Below are 15,616 nucleotides of genomic sequence, written 5' to 3'. Positions count from 1 at the left end.
CAGCATGTGCCATCCGCTGCAAGCAATTGCCCATGTAAGGACAGAGGGCCAGGGAGCCAAATCCCTGAGCTGGATTCGATAAGAGCGGGCAGTGATGCACTTGCTCACATGTTCATGGATGTCAGAGAAGCTTCACAGAGGCCAAGAAGGGATTTTCCCTGGCTGAGAGCAGCATTGCACAACCGGAGTGTCTGGCAGGGATGGGGTCGTACCTCTCTCCAAGCCGCCACATCTGGATGGAGCAGCACAGCTGGGCTCTGCACTCTGGCTGTGGACAGAAGGAGCTGGAGGCCAGGAGGGGAGCAATTCAGGCCCCTTCCTCCTTCACTGAGTGACAAAGGGCAGCACTGTGCCAAGGGCTCAGGATCCCCCCGTGCTCTGCTATCCAGGAAGCACTGCTGGTTGTAAGGAGACGGTCTTGGGGAGGGGGCCAGAGCTGGTTCTCAAGCAGCACCGGGAGCAGAACCCACCTGAGCAGTCTGCTGCAAGCTGGGGGGGTCCCACTGCATCCCCTGCTGCACCCACCAGTGGGGCAGGTGGCAGTTGTGAGCCAGCAGGTCGGCACTGGAATGGCAAAGGGAGAGAAAGGAAGGCTGGGAACCATGGGAGAAAGCTGCCCTGCTGCAGCACTGGGGCAGGTTTAGGGCTCCGCTGCTCTCCTGGAGCTCAGCTCCTTGTAGATTGGGAGCCAAAGCCATCGGCCCACACGTGGGGCTCGGGGGCGGCGGGCAGAGCTGGGACAAAGGAGCTCTTTGCAGCCGCAGTGAATGGCAGCCTCGTATCTGACCTTTTCTGTCTGGGTGTTGGTATTGTTCTGGGTCAGGAGGTTCCCGTTACGCTTTGGTCTGCAGTGAGATTTCAGGCTGAGGTTCAAGAGGCAGCTATGGCTCTGTTCTCTTGAACTGCCGGGATCCTTTAAGGAGGGAATCTCGCCTCTCTCATCAGTTCAGGCTAATTAAACTCTGCTAAACCGATTAGAGCTGCAATTTACAAGCAGACAGTCAGTTGAGAAGTGTTTCTTCCAGAGCCCAGGGTCAGGGCACAGAGGTTTCATATTGACCCTGTGGGTGTAGCTGGGCGGTTTTGGACAAGTCCAGCGGGGTTCCAGATGCTGATTCCCCCATGAAGCATAGCAGGAGGCCCCAGCAGCCCACTGCCCTCCCTGCTGCAGCAGCACTTGTGCAAGCAGCACCACCCGTGTGTACCCTCAGGATAGGGTTGTTGGGGTGCTGGGGCTGACTGGCTGCCTGCTGAGCACCGGATTGCAGCAGGGCCAGGGCAAAGCTTGACCCCAGCCTCAGTTTCCCTCCCTGCAAAGCCAGATGAGTTGCTGGGTGCTGCCCCAGGGGGCTGGATTTTCTCTGCTGTGTCTGCATAGCCAGGCAAACCAGGGAGTTATGTATTGCTCACAGCTGCATCACCGGCGCTGGGGAGAGAGCACAGGGCTGAATGCTCTGTGCTTCGATGCCTGGTTGGCACACTCCACCCCCAGCTCTGACATGCAGCTTCGCCCTGTGCCCGGGGCAGCAGCGTCACCTCTCCAAGCCTCAGTTTCCCCATCTGCTGCGGCAAGATAATGTTCCTCTGCTTGATCCTGCACTATCTCACAGGAAGGTTGCATTAGCAGTTAGCTAATGGCTACAAGGAGCTTTGAAGATGAAAAGCCGTGAACAAATGCCAAGAAGTGCTGAGCTGGATGCTCCTCACCTCAGTAATCGTTTCATGTTACTGGGACACTTCCACTTCTGCAAAATGAGAGGGAAGGGTGGGAGCCTGCGTGCGGGGAGGGGCGCGGGGTGCCTGGCTTCCCAAGACCTGCCCCTGCAGATCTGATCACCGCTCGTATTCTCATCACATGCAGATCGTCCTGCCCTTCCGCCAGCCTGACCTGCTGCTCCCAGCTCTGCTCCCTGCTGCAGCATCCTTGGTGTGCTGCACAGAGCCCTGCGTGCTGCTCCCAAGCACCTCACCACCCAGCCTCGTCTCGCAGCCCCCAGCCCGCCTTGCTGCTCTTTGCCACCGCCTCACACTGGTCTTTGGTGTGTCATAAAAGCACTCCTATCACAGGCAATTTGATTTAATTATTCGGGTAAGAATTCACAAGGCACTGTGTCAAATGTTTAATTAAAACCTCAATCTATGCTGCTGCCTGCACCCCACAGTGCGCGCTGGCAGCGATGCGCTCGGCACACTCTCTGGCTGCAGTTGGATGTGAGCTGTCTGCTCCAGCTTTGTAACCCCAGGAGCTCTGCCCTGGCTTGGAATGCCAAGAGATGGACCCATTCTGCTTTCTCATTGTGCCCAGCGTTGCTCCGAAGCACAGCAGAGCTGCTGGGAGCATCCTGCAGGGCAGCACCCACAGCTCTGCACCCACAGTTGGTGCCTCGGTGCTCTTCACGGCTTTGTCCTGATGCCTCTTTTCTTCCAGCAGGGGAAGAAAAGGAGCAGGGTTGGAACTGAATTGGCTTTAGGGCCTCTTCCAGCACCAGCTATTCTGTGATTCTGTGGGAGGTGGAAGAGGGAGCGTGGGGGGAGCAGGCAGAGGGGAGGCAGTTGGGGCGTCCCGGGGCCCCACACAGCCAACGAGAAGGGGCTGTGTGCGACGGAGTGCGTTTCCCTCTGAGTGAAAGAACAGATGTCTCTTGTCTATGGCTTGCAGTTGGCTCTGGTTTTCATCTCCCCTGTCTATGCACACGCAGATTTATAGCTGCCTTAATTAGTTCCTTACAAAACAATCTAGTTGCCCCGCATGTCTGTCTGAGCCCCGGGAGGTGCAGCGGGCAGGAGGCCAGGGCAACGTGGGGTGGCACAGCCGTTCAGCAGCCCTGGCTGCGTGCATGAGCTCAGGTCACCTGCTGGGGCCAGGGGATGCTCCTGACACAGCCCTGCACGGCCCCATGAGCACAAAGGGCTTCACCTCCTGCTGCATGCAGGGGATGCCTCTGTGATGAAGCAGGGCAGGCGAACACTCAGCTGCATGCACGCACAAAGCCACCTGTGCACATGTGCAGCTTACACGCTTTGCTCTCTCCATGCCTTAACCTGCACAGCCTGGCCGTGCTGTCCCCAGGTCCCCATGCATGGAGCTGCACGGTGATGCTTCTCTGAGCACCTTTCACGGGCACGCCGTGTAAACAAGCCATGACTCAGCTGCCCGTGTGGTTTCCCCAGTGGAAATGCTTCGTCCGCCGCTGTGGAAAGAGCAAAGATTGCCTGCAGGGAAGAGCCGACAGCTCCATAAAACGTCACGGAGCCGTGCGGGTCTGAATGGGGTGCAGGGGAGATGGTTGGGGTGAACGCTTCCCAGCCCTGAAGCTGAAACTGAGAGGTGTGCGTGCATTGCAGGCAGCTGAGGGCAGAGCCACTGCGGGTCCCACACCTCCCGCAGAGCCCCATCCACCCCACAGCTCCCTTCAGACAAAAAAACTGACTGCTTACATAGCCCAGGCTCGCAGTTAGTAGAAAAACATGTTTTTCGCATTAAAATTTCCCTTGAAAAACAATGGTTTAAATTAAGCATAGGAGAAGAAAAGCAAAGAATCAAAAAAAGGGGGTGGGGGTGAGGGAGGCAAAAAATATTTTTAAAAAGGGAAATTTGAGGTGGAGCTCAGAAGCAGTCCCCTGGGAGCTGCAGCTTTCCCCCATCCCAAGGAGCTCCTGGAAGCAGGTGGGGTCCCCAGTGTGCAGCACTGAATGTGGTTGGAGGAGATGCTGGAGGCTGCGGTGCAGAGCTCAGCCCCAGACGGGCCAGAAAGGGTGAGGTGAGGGGATGCAAATCGTCTGATCTGTCTGTGAGGGAATTCAAAAGGAGGCCGATTCAAATCCGTCGTGACACGAATGGGTTGGGGCTGGCAGACGATCCCTGTGGTGGTTGTTAACAAATCTCGCCGCTTTCCTTTGAGTGGCCTCCAATATATTAATTAAAATAAGCAATTATACACCATCTGGGTGGAGAGGAGCAGGGAGACCAGCTGCACCAGTTCTTCTCCCTTGGCAGGAAGGGTGCAGGAAGGCATTGAGGCTTTGGGGAGATCTATGAGAGCACGGCCGGGCTGTGCACACAGCTGCCTGCAGGTCTCCAGACTGACACAGCTGGGTGAGGAGAGCTGGGCAGCAGGGATCGCCTTCCAGCAACCACTTTGTATAAGAAGACAGGGGCCCAGAGGCTACGTCCTTATAGAAAATGACCTGCCCATGTCACGGGAGAGGTGGGAGTAGAGAGGGAAACCGAGCGCAAAGCAGCCCAGGATCTGCTGGTTTGTGCTGCTTGCCCTTTCCAAAAGGTCCACATCCATCCCCAGTGATGGGGAATGCTGTGAGCAGGAGACCCTCCTCCCCCCCACCCCCCAAACAACAGGAGATGGGGCAGGCAGAGAGGGAGTGCCAGGGGAAACACGTCTGCTCGGTGCAACGTCTGTGCAGAACAACAGCCACATGTCTGGGCTTTATCTCAGCGCAGCACATCTCGTGTCAGCAAATCCCTCAGTCACAGGGTTTTATCCACGGCCTGCAGTTTGTTAATTAGAAAAGTTCCTGCCTGCAGGGCACGCTCATGCCCAGAGAGACCCTGGTGCTGGGGATCCTCACCCTTCTGACACCTTCAGTGCGACGGGCACAGGACCCAGCACCACGCACACATGGATGCATACACAGACACACACATAAGCACGCACATGTGTGCACACACACAGAGCCCAAGGCAGCCCCCCAGCAGCCCCTGGCACGCTGGCACCGCTGGAATTAAGTAATGTCTCAGGAGGTGAGCTCATCACCAACACCCACAGCTGGGCACTGTGAGTGGCAGCAGAGGTGGCCGCAGGCCCTGCCCAGCCCCACCAGGTACCCTGGGAACGTGGCACCACATCTGTGCTGGCTGAGGAACGCGCCCTGCCCTGAGGCCTGCTCCCATGTGAAACCCAGCCTTCCTCCTCTTCTTCCTCCTGACAGTGGCATCACGTTCTTTGCATCTGCTGCAAAGGCTCCTGTCAGACTTGTGGAGTGGCTGCCAGCTCCGTGCCATTTGTCCCCACTCCTGAACCCTGCAGGTCTTAATGTGAGGCTGATGCACTCCCAGGTGCCTGGGAATCCAGATCCCTATTTTGGGGTCACAGAGGGACACTCATCCCCACCACCACTGTGCCCCATCCCATCCCATCCCATCCCATCCCATCCCATCCCATCCCATCCCATGCAGCCCATCCATCCCAACCCACCCACCCCCACCCCACCCCACCCCACCCACCCCATCCCATCCCACCCCATCCCATCCCATCTCACCCCACCCCACCCCACTCCATTCCACCCCAACCCAACCCATCCCACCCCACCTATTCCTCCCATCTCCCCTCATTCCCCCCCCAGCAGCACTCTGCTCTGCTGATGCAGACTCTGGAGGTGCCACCTCCTCCCTCATCACTGCTCTGCAGCACCGTGAGAAAGCCGCCCCACCGCTGCCTTTGGGGTGACTCAAATCCTCTCTGAGCAGACCCAGCTCCCTCCAGGCGATGGGGTGGGGGTAGGGCCGATATTTAAAAGAATATGCTTTTTTTTTTTTTTTTTTTCCACGGGAAAACCGCTTTGCTCTCTTTTTGATGGGCTCAGTCTCTCCCCAGGTCTTTTTTTTTTTTTTTTAATAAGGAAATTATTCGGCTTTTGAGTAATTGTTAGTCTTTATTAAAGTAATTATTAGGCTTTATTACCGAGATGAAAAGCACAGATCTGGAATGGGAACGGGGACGGAAGCGCGCCTACGGCTCCGCGTGCCGCACAGCGCCACTGGCCCCGCCTCCCCGTAAGCCACGCCCCTCAAAAAAGCCACGCCCCTCCTCCTCAGCACCGCCCACTTCGTGCGTTTCTGCCGCCGTCTCTTTTTGTCCCTTCTCGGCCACCTTCCCCTCCTCCGTACGTCGCCGGGCGGGGCGGGGCGGCGCGGGGGGGGTGGGAAGATGGCGGAGGCTTCCCCGCAGCCGGGCCGCTTCTTCTGCCACTGCTGTTCGGCCGAAATCGCTCCCCGCCTGCCCGTGAGTGTGAGGAGGCGCGGGTGCCGCCGTGACGGGGTCGGGAGAACCGTGGGACGACGCTGGGGCGGGCAGAAACCCCGCGGGGCGGACACGTGGGGATGAGGCCTGGGGGGGCCGGGCCGGGGCCGAAGGGGCGGTGGGGGCTGCGGCGATTGGGGGCCGCTGAGCGGGAGGGGAAGAGGGAGGGGGAGGCCGCGGAGCCGGGCGGGCCTGAGGAGCACCGCCGCCTTCCCGCGTTCCTTCCTCTTCCTCCTCGCTTCGTCCCTAAAGGCCCGGCCGCCCCCCGCCGTCCTTCGGCTCTGCGTTGGGCCCGCTGAGCTGAGCGAGGCTTCGGGTTGTGCCGCTTCGCTCGGAGCCTCTCGGGGCTCTGCCGGGTTTCTAGCGGAGACACGGGCCGGTCAGTGCCGTGACGCTGAGGCGGGGGCGGCGGGAGGCCGGGGCGGGCGGGAGCTGAGCTGTGCACGGAGCCCGGCGCTGCTGCCGGCGTGGAACCGCTTCACAAAGCGGGCTGCTCGGCTGCCAGATATTGGCTTTGATTCGAAGATCCTTCTGGCTTTGATTCTGGGTCTTACCGAATATATTCTGAACCATTCCGTAGCGTCTCGTCAGAATAAGGCGTCGCTTTTTGTTTTTTTTTTTTTAATCATTCACTGCGTTCTAAAAGTCGCCGCCCTCGTGCTTGCATGCATTTATTTACCGTGGCTGCTTCGACTGGGTGAGTTTGGGTTGGAAAAGTGCTGTGTCTTTTGCTCTCTCTTAGTGCTTAGGTGACGGTGGGCCTTGGTGGCAATTGAGCAAAATGTGTTTGAGTCTGAAGACAAAGCTGCTGATAACGCTCCTGCTGAGCAAACAGCCCAGCTGGAGAGAAAGTGGCTCAGGAGCTGAAAGGCTGTAATCCAGGAGCAGGAGTCGCTTCTTTGTGTTCCAGTCGTCTGTGTTGGTTTTGGGCCAGCAGAGTGCATCTAGTAGCGAGCATCAGGCTGTGGCAGGGAGCTGACAGCTTCTTTCATTGATGCAGATCTTATGATGGGTCAACAGGCTTGTTTCAGGATCAGAGTTTGCTGGTTTTACTTCCCGATTGCAGACCTCGCTGCTGAAGGTAGCATAGCATGAAGTGGGGAAGGATTCATTCAAACAACCTGAGAAACAATGAGCTGTGACATTTGTGCTGTTCCAGCTGCAAAGGAATTTGCTGATCTCTACATTCGGAGTCTGTAAACAAAGAGAAAACAAACCCATGCAACTCCCTTATATGGGAGAGGTGAGAGCATTGCATGGCTGACTTCTTAAGTGTGTCGAGTGTAATAATTTATCCTGATGATGTATGGGTGAAACGTAAACCAGAATGAGGTTATTGCAGGCATAATTGATGTGTTTTCCTGTAGAGTGTGCAGGAGTTCCTGTATGCTGGTGATCTGATGCAGAAATGCTCTTGAAATCAAACATTGTGCAAATTCTCTAGATGGAGTTATTTCACAATTGTCTGCCCGGAGGGGGGAGCAGCAGCTTCTCTGTCTTGGAACTGGAAGATGTCTGCTGCTTCCTTATCTTGCTAAGCAGACAGAAACAGGGCTGAGTGGATCTCTGGCCCTGCTGCATTTTGCTTGGGTTTTATCTTTTTTTCTCTCTTCTGTCTCTGATGCCTTGAGGAGCAAAGCCCACACAGCTGTCAGCCTCTCCTCCTCCTGGGAATCTTTGTGCCTTGGGTCAGTTCGGATGCAGCAGTGGCAAAGGTGTGAAGTTTCTACATGAGGCACTGTGTCTCCCAGGTCCTGTGCCATGGCAGCCCTGATCCAGGCTCAGTTTGGGGCTGGGTGCAGCATCTGTCACTTCCTCTTGTGACTCAGTGGTGTTCTGTGGTGTCACTTCTTCTCATGTGGCTGCCTTGTGCTGAACAGCCCAATGATTCCTTTAGTGAGCTGAAGTGCTCTGGGCTCCTTTTGGCTGCAAGTGTGCTCACAAAGTATAAATGAGTATAAATTCCTTGCACCGAGAATTGAGAGGGGGAGGGGGGGGAAAAGTGACTGTAGCAAACTCTTGAAGAATCTTGCTCTGAATACACAGGCTGTTTATTCTGTCACATTCAGTCTTCAGTATTAAAAGCCACAAGGGTGGCAGTAGTTCTCTGTAATGAGCGTGGGAGTGTGACATTCTGGTATTGTGTGCTGCAGAATGACCCACTTGTGTCTCCTCGAGCTCTGAGTGCTGGGAACCCCAGACAACATCAGCCATAGCTTTCCATTAAGCTCTTCCTAAGTGAGAAGGATGCTGTAATTAGCCTGATTCCCTCATCTCATTCATTAGGATGCTTTAACCTTCTGGGGGTGGTGGGGGGAAGCCCCACAAACACACAGATAATTAAAGGGCAGTGTTTTAGTGCTGACCTTCTGGGAAAGCTGGTGGGTTGGCTTTCACTTCGCTCTGAACTGCATCACATGTTACCTCATGTTTTGTCTGTACTGGGGATCAATTAGTATTATCCACATCTTATATAAATCCAAGTTCAAAGCAGGTTCAGGCTTCACAGTTTCCCTTCCTGTTGGTGTGATGGGTGGTTTGGGGGTCCTTCTGGCTCTGCATTCTCTGCTTGCCATCTGTGCCAAGTCACAGTGCTAGTGGATGCACTTCTTAATATAGTTTTCAGAGTAGCTCTGTTCTATCTGTATTGGCCAAACTGTTTTTTTACCCTTAAAATAAAATTAAATGGGATTTAAAACTGGGTTACAGAAGTGCTCAAGCCAGGTGGTGAGAGGAGTTCTTCTGTCTATGCCCAATTACTCGGTCAAGTGTCTTAATTTGGGCAAAATTCCATTCCTAACAAGTACAGGGTAGGCTGTTTGGGTTTTTTAACATTCTGCTGTAAGACTGGTGTGATCTAGGAGAATTTCAGACTGACTGCCTCTCTGATCTGGTTATTTCTGCAGTAAAAGTGAGCTGTGGTGTCACCACAGGGCAGACATACAACATATTGCATCTAATCCACAAAATAAAGCTGCCACTTTAAAATGCTGCAGGATGGCTTTCCTGAGGAGATGTGGTGGGCTCCTGGGGGCTGTCATGCCAGATGATGTTCTCTGTATCACAGTATTGGTTTTGCCAACTGCTTGCTTTTCTCATTCACTGTTTCTTCTCCTGTAGGACTACATTTGCCCACGGTGTGAATCTGGTTTTATTGAAGAACTTCCTGAAGAGCCAAGGTAATGTGCTGCTCTCAGAGGCTGTTATTAGGGTGCATTCAATCTACTCTGCTCTTTTTCTAGGTAAAAGATCCTACACAGGTTTTAGTTCTTCTGGCCAATGTTTGGCCTATCTTTCTTTACTATGGTTATATAGTGCTTAATATGCATAGCCTGCATCTGCAGGTAAATGAGCAGTGGTGAAGGGCAGCAGGAGGAATGTGTTGATTCAAAACAAACAGGAAAAGGTGTCAGAGTCTTTCCTCATGGCATGTGATAGCTCTTAACTGCTTTGAGTCATCAGGGCAGAGATAACATGAAAAGGATATTAAGATGCTTGAATGCATCCAGAGGAGGGTGGTGAAGGGCTGGCAGGCATGTGCTGTGAGGAGAGGCTGAGCATGCCTGGGTTGTCAAGCCTGGAGGAAAAAAGGCTGAGAAGCAACCTGACATCTCTCTGCAGCTGGGGAAGTGCTGAGGGAGGCCTGTTCCCTGCTCACCAACAGTGGGATGCACGGGAGCAGCACAGAGATGTGCTGGGGAAGTTCAGATGGAGCATCAGACAAAATTTCTTTGCTGAATTGGGTTTCCTAGAGGTGTTGCTGGTGCCCTGTGCCTGTCAGTGTTTAAGAGGCACCTGGTCAGTGCATTCAATAGTGGGCCCTAACTTTAGGTTAGCCCTGAAGAGGTCTGGCAGCTGGACTTGATGATCTTTGTAGGCCCTTTGCAATTGTATTCCAGCTGTCCAAGAAGAAGAATCTGCAAAATGGGGACTGTATGTAACGTGGTTTGAAGTGCTAGTAGCACTACGCCTTGACTGAGGCTTTGGACTCTGCACTGAAGCAGCTCAGATCTGTATTCACATGTCTTACTGATGACTGAGTAGTGGCACTGCTCTCTGGCAGTGTCAGAATAGGCAAGAGTAAAAGTGTTTGAATGTTTCAGATGCATTTACCAGTTGTCAGACTGAACAGCACAGAGTCAGGCTGGCACACAGACAGACACACAGACAGCTTGGGATGCGTCTTAGATGCATTCTTAGAGATGGCAGGGGGGTGGTCTTCACAGACTGAGGTTTTTGTACTGAGAAGGTGATATTTTGTCTCACTGCACCAACCCAGAGGTGGAAAATCAACCCTGGGTAATCCTTCCTATGTTGGTGACTGGCTGTGGCCTTGGAGAGTCTCTTAATTGCTGAACCTTTTGGGTTTTGTTAACTGTAATGTTGAAGCATAGGCCTGGATACTGAGTAGTAAACCTTCTTGCAGCAATCCAAAAGCAGAAGCCTGGTGGCATTAAGAGTTTTTCCCATTTGGTCACATGGTTCTGCAATAGAGAAGTTCCTTTGATTCAGGATTAGACTTAAGCACATCTGGGTCATAGTGGTCAGGGTTTGTACCTTAAATCTTCTCCTCTTGTTACCCCAGGGAACCAGCTGACTTGTTGGAGGTGGATTGTGCAGGGAATCTTTGCTTGGTGGATCAGTCACTTTTCCATAACTTCATCAAACTGGAATCTAAAAGGGTGGGGAAAGATGGATAATGATGTGAGTGATGAGGGTTGCAGAGAGTGAAAAATGAGAATTCTTAGGGAAAAGGAGAAAATGAGCATCTGAGGGCAGACTGATTTCTGTAGGTCCAGAGCAGAAGGGCGGCTGAGTTGACCTCTGTGGCTCCTTTCAGCTCTGACTAACTTCCTGTGTGCTGCTATGAGCAGCTTTGCTGTTTGCTCATCGTGTCAAATTCATGTCCCTCGATTCCCTCTGCTGGGAAAATCTTTTCACAGCACCCTTATGATACTTACCAATGCTTTTTTTTTCCTCCTCAGGAACACCGAGAATGAAACTAGTTCCTCTGCATCAACCAGTGATCAGAATAGGCATCCTTTTGAGGTAAGTCCTCTCTCTCTCTTCAGAGGTTTTCTTTCTTGCTATTGAATCCGTGTGTCTTTCCATTAGTGTATTGTTTAAATGTTCCCTAGATTTTGACTAAATATGGGGGAGGAAGTATTAATGGCATCGACATGCTGCTCCTGAAATCTCTGCACATAATATTTTTGATAGGACCATCACCTGTAGCTTGTTGTTGTTGAGAGGGGGGTTAAGCTGGGGTTTAGAGAGCTGGCTGGGTGTGTTGCTGTGCAGTAACGTGCAGCAGCTACAGAGAAACCAGGGAAGTCTGAGTTTCTGTGCTCCCTCAACTACTTCTGAGCGTGCACTGAGCACCTGTATCAACCGAGGGCTCTAAAAACAAATCATTTTTGAGAGGCTGGGTGAAGACCACAAAGTTGATCTATTCCTGTTCTCATCGCAATCTGCTCTCGAATTCTCTCCCTTCCAGAACGTGGATCAGCACTTGTTCACTTTGCCTCAGGGCTATGGCCAGTTTGCCTTTGGGATTTTCGATGATGGCTTTGAGATTCCATTTGGGTCCAATGTGCAGTCAGAAGATAACAGAGACTCTGAGAACAGGAGGGAAAGAGAGCATCAGTCCCGGCACCGGTACGGTGCGAGGCAGCCCCGGGCTCGTCTCGCCACACGGCGTGCTGCTGGCAGGCACGAGGGTGTTCCCACACTGGAGGGGTAAGAACAGCTGTTGGGGTTCTTGTGCAGAAAACCTTGGTTGTTTTTCACTGATGAGTTCACCACAAATCATCCTTTGTCTCTTCTTCTTCTGTTTAAGTGTAAGGCTGCTCATAGGTACAGCTGTGTGGTGAGTGTCCTGCGTGCCTGCCCAGCTCTGTCCTCTGTGAGCTCATGCTTTTGGATTGTCAGGCTTCTGCTCAGCCTGCAGCGCTCTTGCCTTGAGTTTTAGGGGCTTTTCTAACTGAGCACAGCAGCCTAAGCTGCAGTGAGGCTGGGAGGTTTGACCCTTCAGCACACATTGAGAAAGCATTTCCTGGTCATCTCTGGGTATTGTGAAAACATCTTATTCATTGTGAGGAAAAATGAGACTCCAGAGAACGAGACTGCAGTTTCTTTAAAAGTATCCTGGAAAGACTTTTCCTGTCTTTGTCAGAAATCATTCCATCTGGATAAAGCATTCAGTCTTTTCTTTGTCAATGAATAACCAGTTTATTATTTTCCTCTCATTCTCTCTGGTGATGTGACAGCATTTAGCCACTCCTTCCATGTCAGACTTCTGAACTAGGAGCTAGCAGATACAGATTCTTGTTTAATCCTGATTTTTCTTGTCTTTCAGAATCATTCAGCAGCTGGTCAATGGTATTATTGCACCTACAACAATACCAAACTTAGGACTCGGTCCTTGGTGAGTTGAAGTTCAGCTGATCCTTCTGAGGTTGCTCATACTTCTGCCTGAATTTAATTCTTGTTCTTATTCTTAAAGGGGAGTCTTGCATTCAAATCCAATGGACTATGCCTGGGGTGCTAACGGCCTGGATGCAATTATTACACAGGTAAAATGAGCACTATAATGAAGCCTCAGGTCCTCTTGGGTAGTGCTTGCTAAATTGTCAGCACCCATTGTGCTGCAGCAGGAACAAACCACTGAAGGTGTAGAAATGGGAGATGAGGTCCATAGTGCAGGGGATGCTGGATTCAGGTGCCCTAGTTTGGTAAATGAACAGATCCCGTGTGCTGCTGAGTTCACATCTTTCTGCCTTCTGTGGCCTATTGTTTTTTCAGTTACTAAATCAGTTTGAAAACACTGGACCACCGCCAGCAGACAAAGAAAAGATCCAGGCCCTCCCCACGGTACAGATCACACAGGAACACGTAGGTGTGTATATCTCCTCCAGCGAACTGTTCACAAAGAGGTCTGTGAAAATTCTGTTTAAACGCTTTCTTGTGATTTTAATTTTGTCTGCTAGTACCTTCGAGGCCTAAAACATCCCAGAATGGGGAGAAAGCTGAATTATTGCACTCTGCTATACTCGTGCAATGGAAAGGGCAGAGTAGACTGGTTGAATTTGCCCTGGGGAGGCAAACTGTCTGTTCCAAAGAATTCAGTGTGAATAGAGTTGAAAAAGCACATGCACAGTGATGGGCAGGGCTGCAGCTCCGTGCTGGGATGTGCTGACAGCTCAGCCAGGCTTTACTGTAAGCTGGGTTGAGAATTTGTTGGTTGGAGAGATGCAAATCAAACACTGGATGCTTTGTTACAGGTACGTGTAGATGCATCTGTTCATTGAACATGTTTTGTACAGTAGTACTGTGAGGAAGGGAACAGTGATGCAAACCCAGGACAGTGGAAAGGGGAGTGATGGTGGTAGGGACTGCTGAGCAGCAAGCTTTCCCCTTGCAGAGGTGAAGCAGGGAAGGGGACAGAAGCCACGAGAGCTGTTGGGAAGGGAAAAGGGAGAAGGCGATGGGATCACCTTTTGAGGGTGATCAGGTACTTTGTTTTCTGCTTTATTCTTCAGCTGTGTTTTGCTTTCCATTTACAATACAGATTCTGGCTTAGAGTGCCCTGTGTGTAAAGAAGACTATACAGTTGGGGAAAATGTCCGACAGCTACCTTGCAATCACCTATTCCATAACAGCTGTATAGTCCCTTGGCTGGAGCAGGTTAGTGCCTTCTGTGTGGGTCTCTTGGGTTTTGTAGCACTTGGATGTTTTCTGGTGGTACTGTTCTGCTCTGAAAATGTTTTTTACACCCTCATGATGAAGCCTGAACATGAACAGGAATGTAATCTTAGCCTTTTCCTTGAGAATTGCTCTTGTATTGTTTATAATCCAGCTTTCCTTATTTTTTGTTGTTGTTTTTTTTGTCTGCTCTCCATAGCATGACACATGTCCTGTGTGCCGGAAGAGCCTAAGTGGACAAAACACTGCTACAAACCCCCCTGGACTCACAGGGATGAACTTCTCATCATCATCCTCCTCCTCTTCTTCCAGCTCACCAAGTAACGAAAACTCATCGAACAACTCATGAATCTTAATCCAACCCTCTGTCCCTGGGGCCCTGTCCATTCTCTTTCTTCCCTCCCCGGCCAACATAAGCAGCAAAAGGGGCTTCCAGAGCAGAGCAAGGGGAGGGTAGCAAGGGGGAAGCAGCACCCCCAGAATTCCCTTTTGAGTTCTGAAGACGCGGAGACTCTGGATCCTTCAGAGATGAGAAGCCTCAAGTTCTGTCATGGGGAAAGAGCTCTGTCTGTTAATAAAATTCATCCCTTTGCCACGTGGACTTTTAACAATTGCAGTGAAGGGCTGCAGTGCTCCACAGATGGGAAACCTAAGGCACTGAGCTAGTGGTTGCAATTCTGAATGGAAAGGTTGTTCATAAGGTTTTGAATTTGAGATTTTTTTTTTAATTGCTTTTCCTCCTCCTCCTCCTCCCCTTAGATACTATCTCTTCTGCTTTGGAGATTGAAATCTTAAAAATGAAAGCATAATGATACTGCCTCCCTCCCAGGATCTTCATCTGGGGAGGGCAAATAGTTGTCACTGAGCAAATGAACTCTTGAAACAGACCCCATTATCCTTCCCTTCCCCCCCCCCCCATCTCGAGTCCCATTTATTTTTCTTTACAACCTTACCCTTCTGATACTCAACACTGAAAGGGGGTTTTTATAATTTTAAATTATTACTGCTGTTTAAATAAATGGACGTTTCAGCTCAATGAGACGTTATGCATGATTTGAGGAAAACTACAGGGTAAGGTCTCCAGAGACTGCTGTGCTGAGCAGCCTGGTTTCATCCAAGGGCAGGCTGGGCTTGTCCGAGCCCTCCTGGCATGCTGAGTGCAGGTATGCTGGGAGCTCCAGGCTTCAACGTGGCCAACACCCCTCCGTGCATTGCCAGCCTGTGGGTTGTTGAGGGGCTGGCTGCAGGATTGCAACTTAAAAAGCATACTTGCCTGGTCCTTTTTGTATTTTTTACATCTCCCTGTTGCAGTTCTGAACAGACTTTTCCACTGTTAACATCAGGACTGGGCGTGCGTCAGTGCAAGGACCAGCCACATCTCATTGTGATCAAATAATATACAGGAAAAACAAGATTTTGGAGAGAGAGAGAGAGAGAGAGAAAAAAAATGTATTTCAAAGTTACTTAAAATACAGCTGATTAAAAAAGGAGAGAGAGACAAAATACCTGGGTGTGTTTGACAGTTTGTGCATTGGAGAATGAGAAGAATGTGACTGGAGGTGGCAGTGACCTTCCTGGGCTGAGGTGGGGACAAATCAGGCTCCTTGCTGCATGTCACCTTGCAGTGCTGGCAGGAGAAAGGAAGCAGTGAGCAGCACTGGGCTGCATGAGGTGTGAGCTGCTGCCTCTTCTGTTGCAGGGATTTGAGGCAGACAGTGGATCTTCCTCACCCTGGTGTTGATGGAGGTGTTGTGCACACCACTCCGTGCATCAGGTGATGTGTGGTCTTGTTTTCCACACCCATGCTATTCTGGGATAGATGCATATCCATAGGACTGGGTCTCCTGGTGGCTGTGGGCTGTCTCCTGGGGAGG

General features: G+C 51.6%; 1 protein-coding gene across 1 annotated transcript; it reads left to right on the top strand.

Moving 5' to 3' along the window:
• Positions 1-5,877: 5,877 nt before the first annotated feature.
• RNF126 (ring finger protein 126) lies at positions 5,878-14,778 on the top strand. The gene is made up of 9 exons (XM_085211611.1): positions 5,878-6,020; positions 9,159-9,217; positions 11,024-11,087; positions 11,536-11,777; positions 12,397-12,465; positions 12,544-12,613; positions 12,843-12,936; positions 13,609-13,724; positions 13,942-14,778. The coding sequence occupies exons 1-9, from the start codon at positions 5,946-5,948 to the stop codon at positions 14,089-14,091; spliced, it is 939 nt and encodes a 312-aa protein (XP_085067737.1). The 5' UTR covers positions 5,878-5,945; the 3' UTR covers positions 14,092-14,778.
• Positions 14,779-15,616: the final 838 nt, after the last annotated feature.

Source organism: Meleagris gallopavo, chromosome 30 (genome assembly GCF_905368555.1).
Source record: "Meleagris gallopavo chromosome 30, MGAL_WU_HG_1.1, whole genome shotgun sequence".
Lineage (NCBI taxonomy): Eukaryota > Metazoa > Chordata > Aves > Galliformes > Phasianidae > Meleagris > Meleagris gallopavo.
The sequence above is the reverse complement of the archived record's forward strand: the minus strand, read 5'-3'. Positions and strand labels throughout refer to the sequence as shown.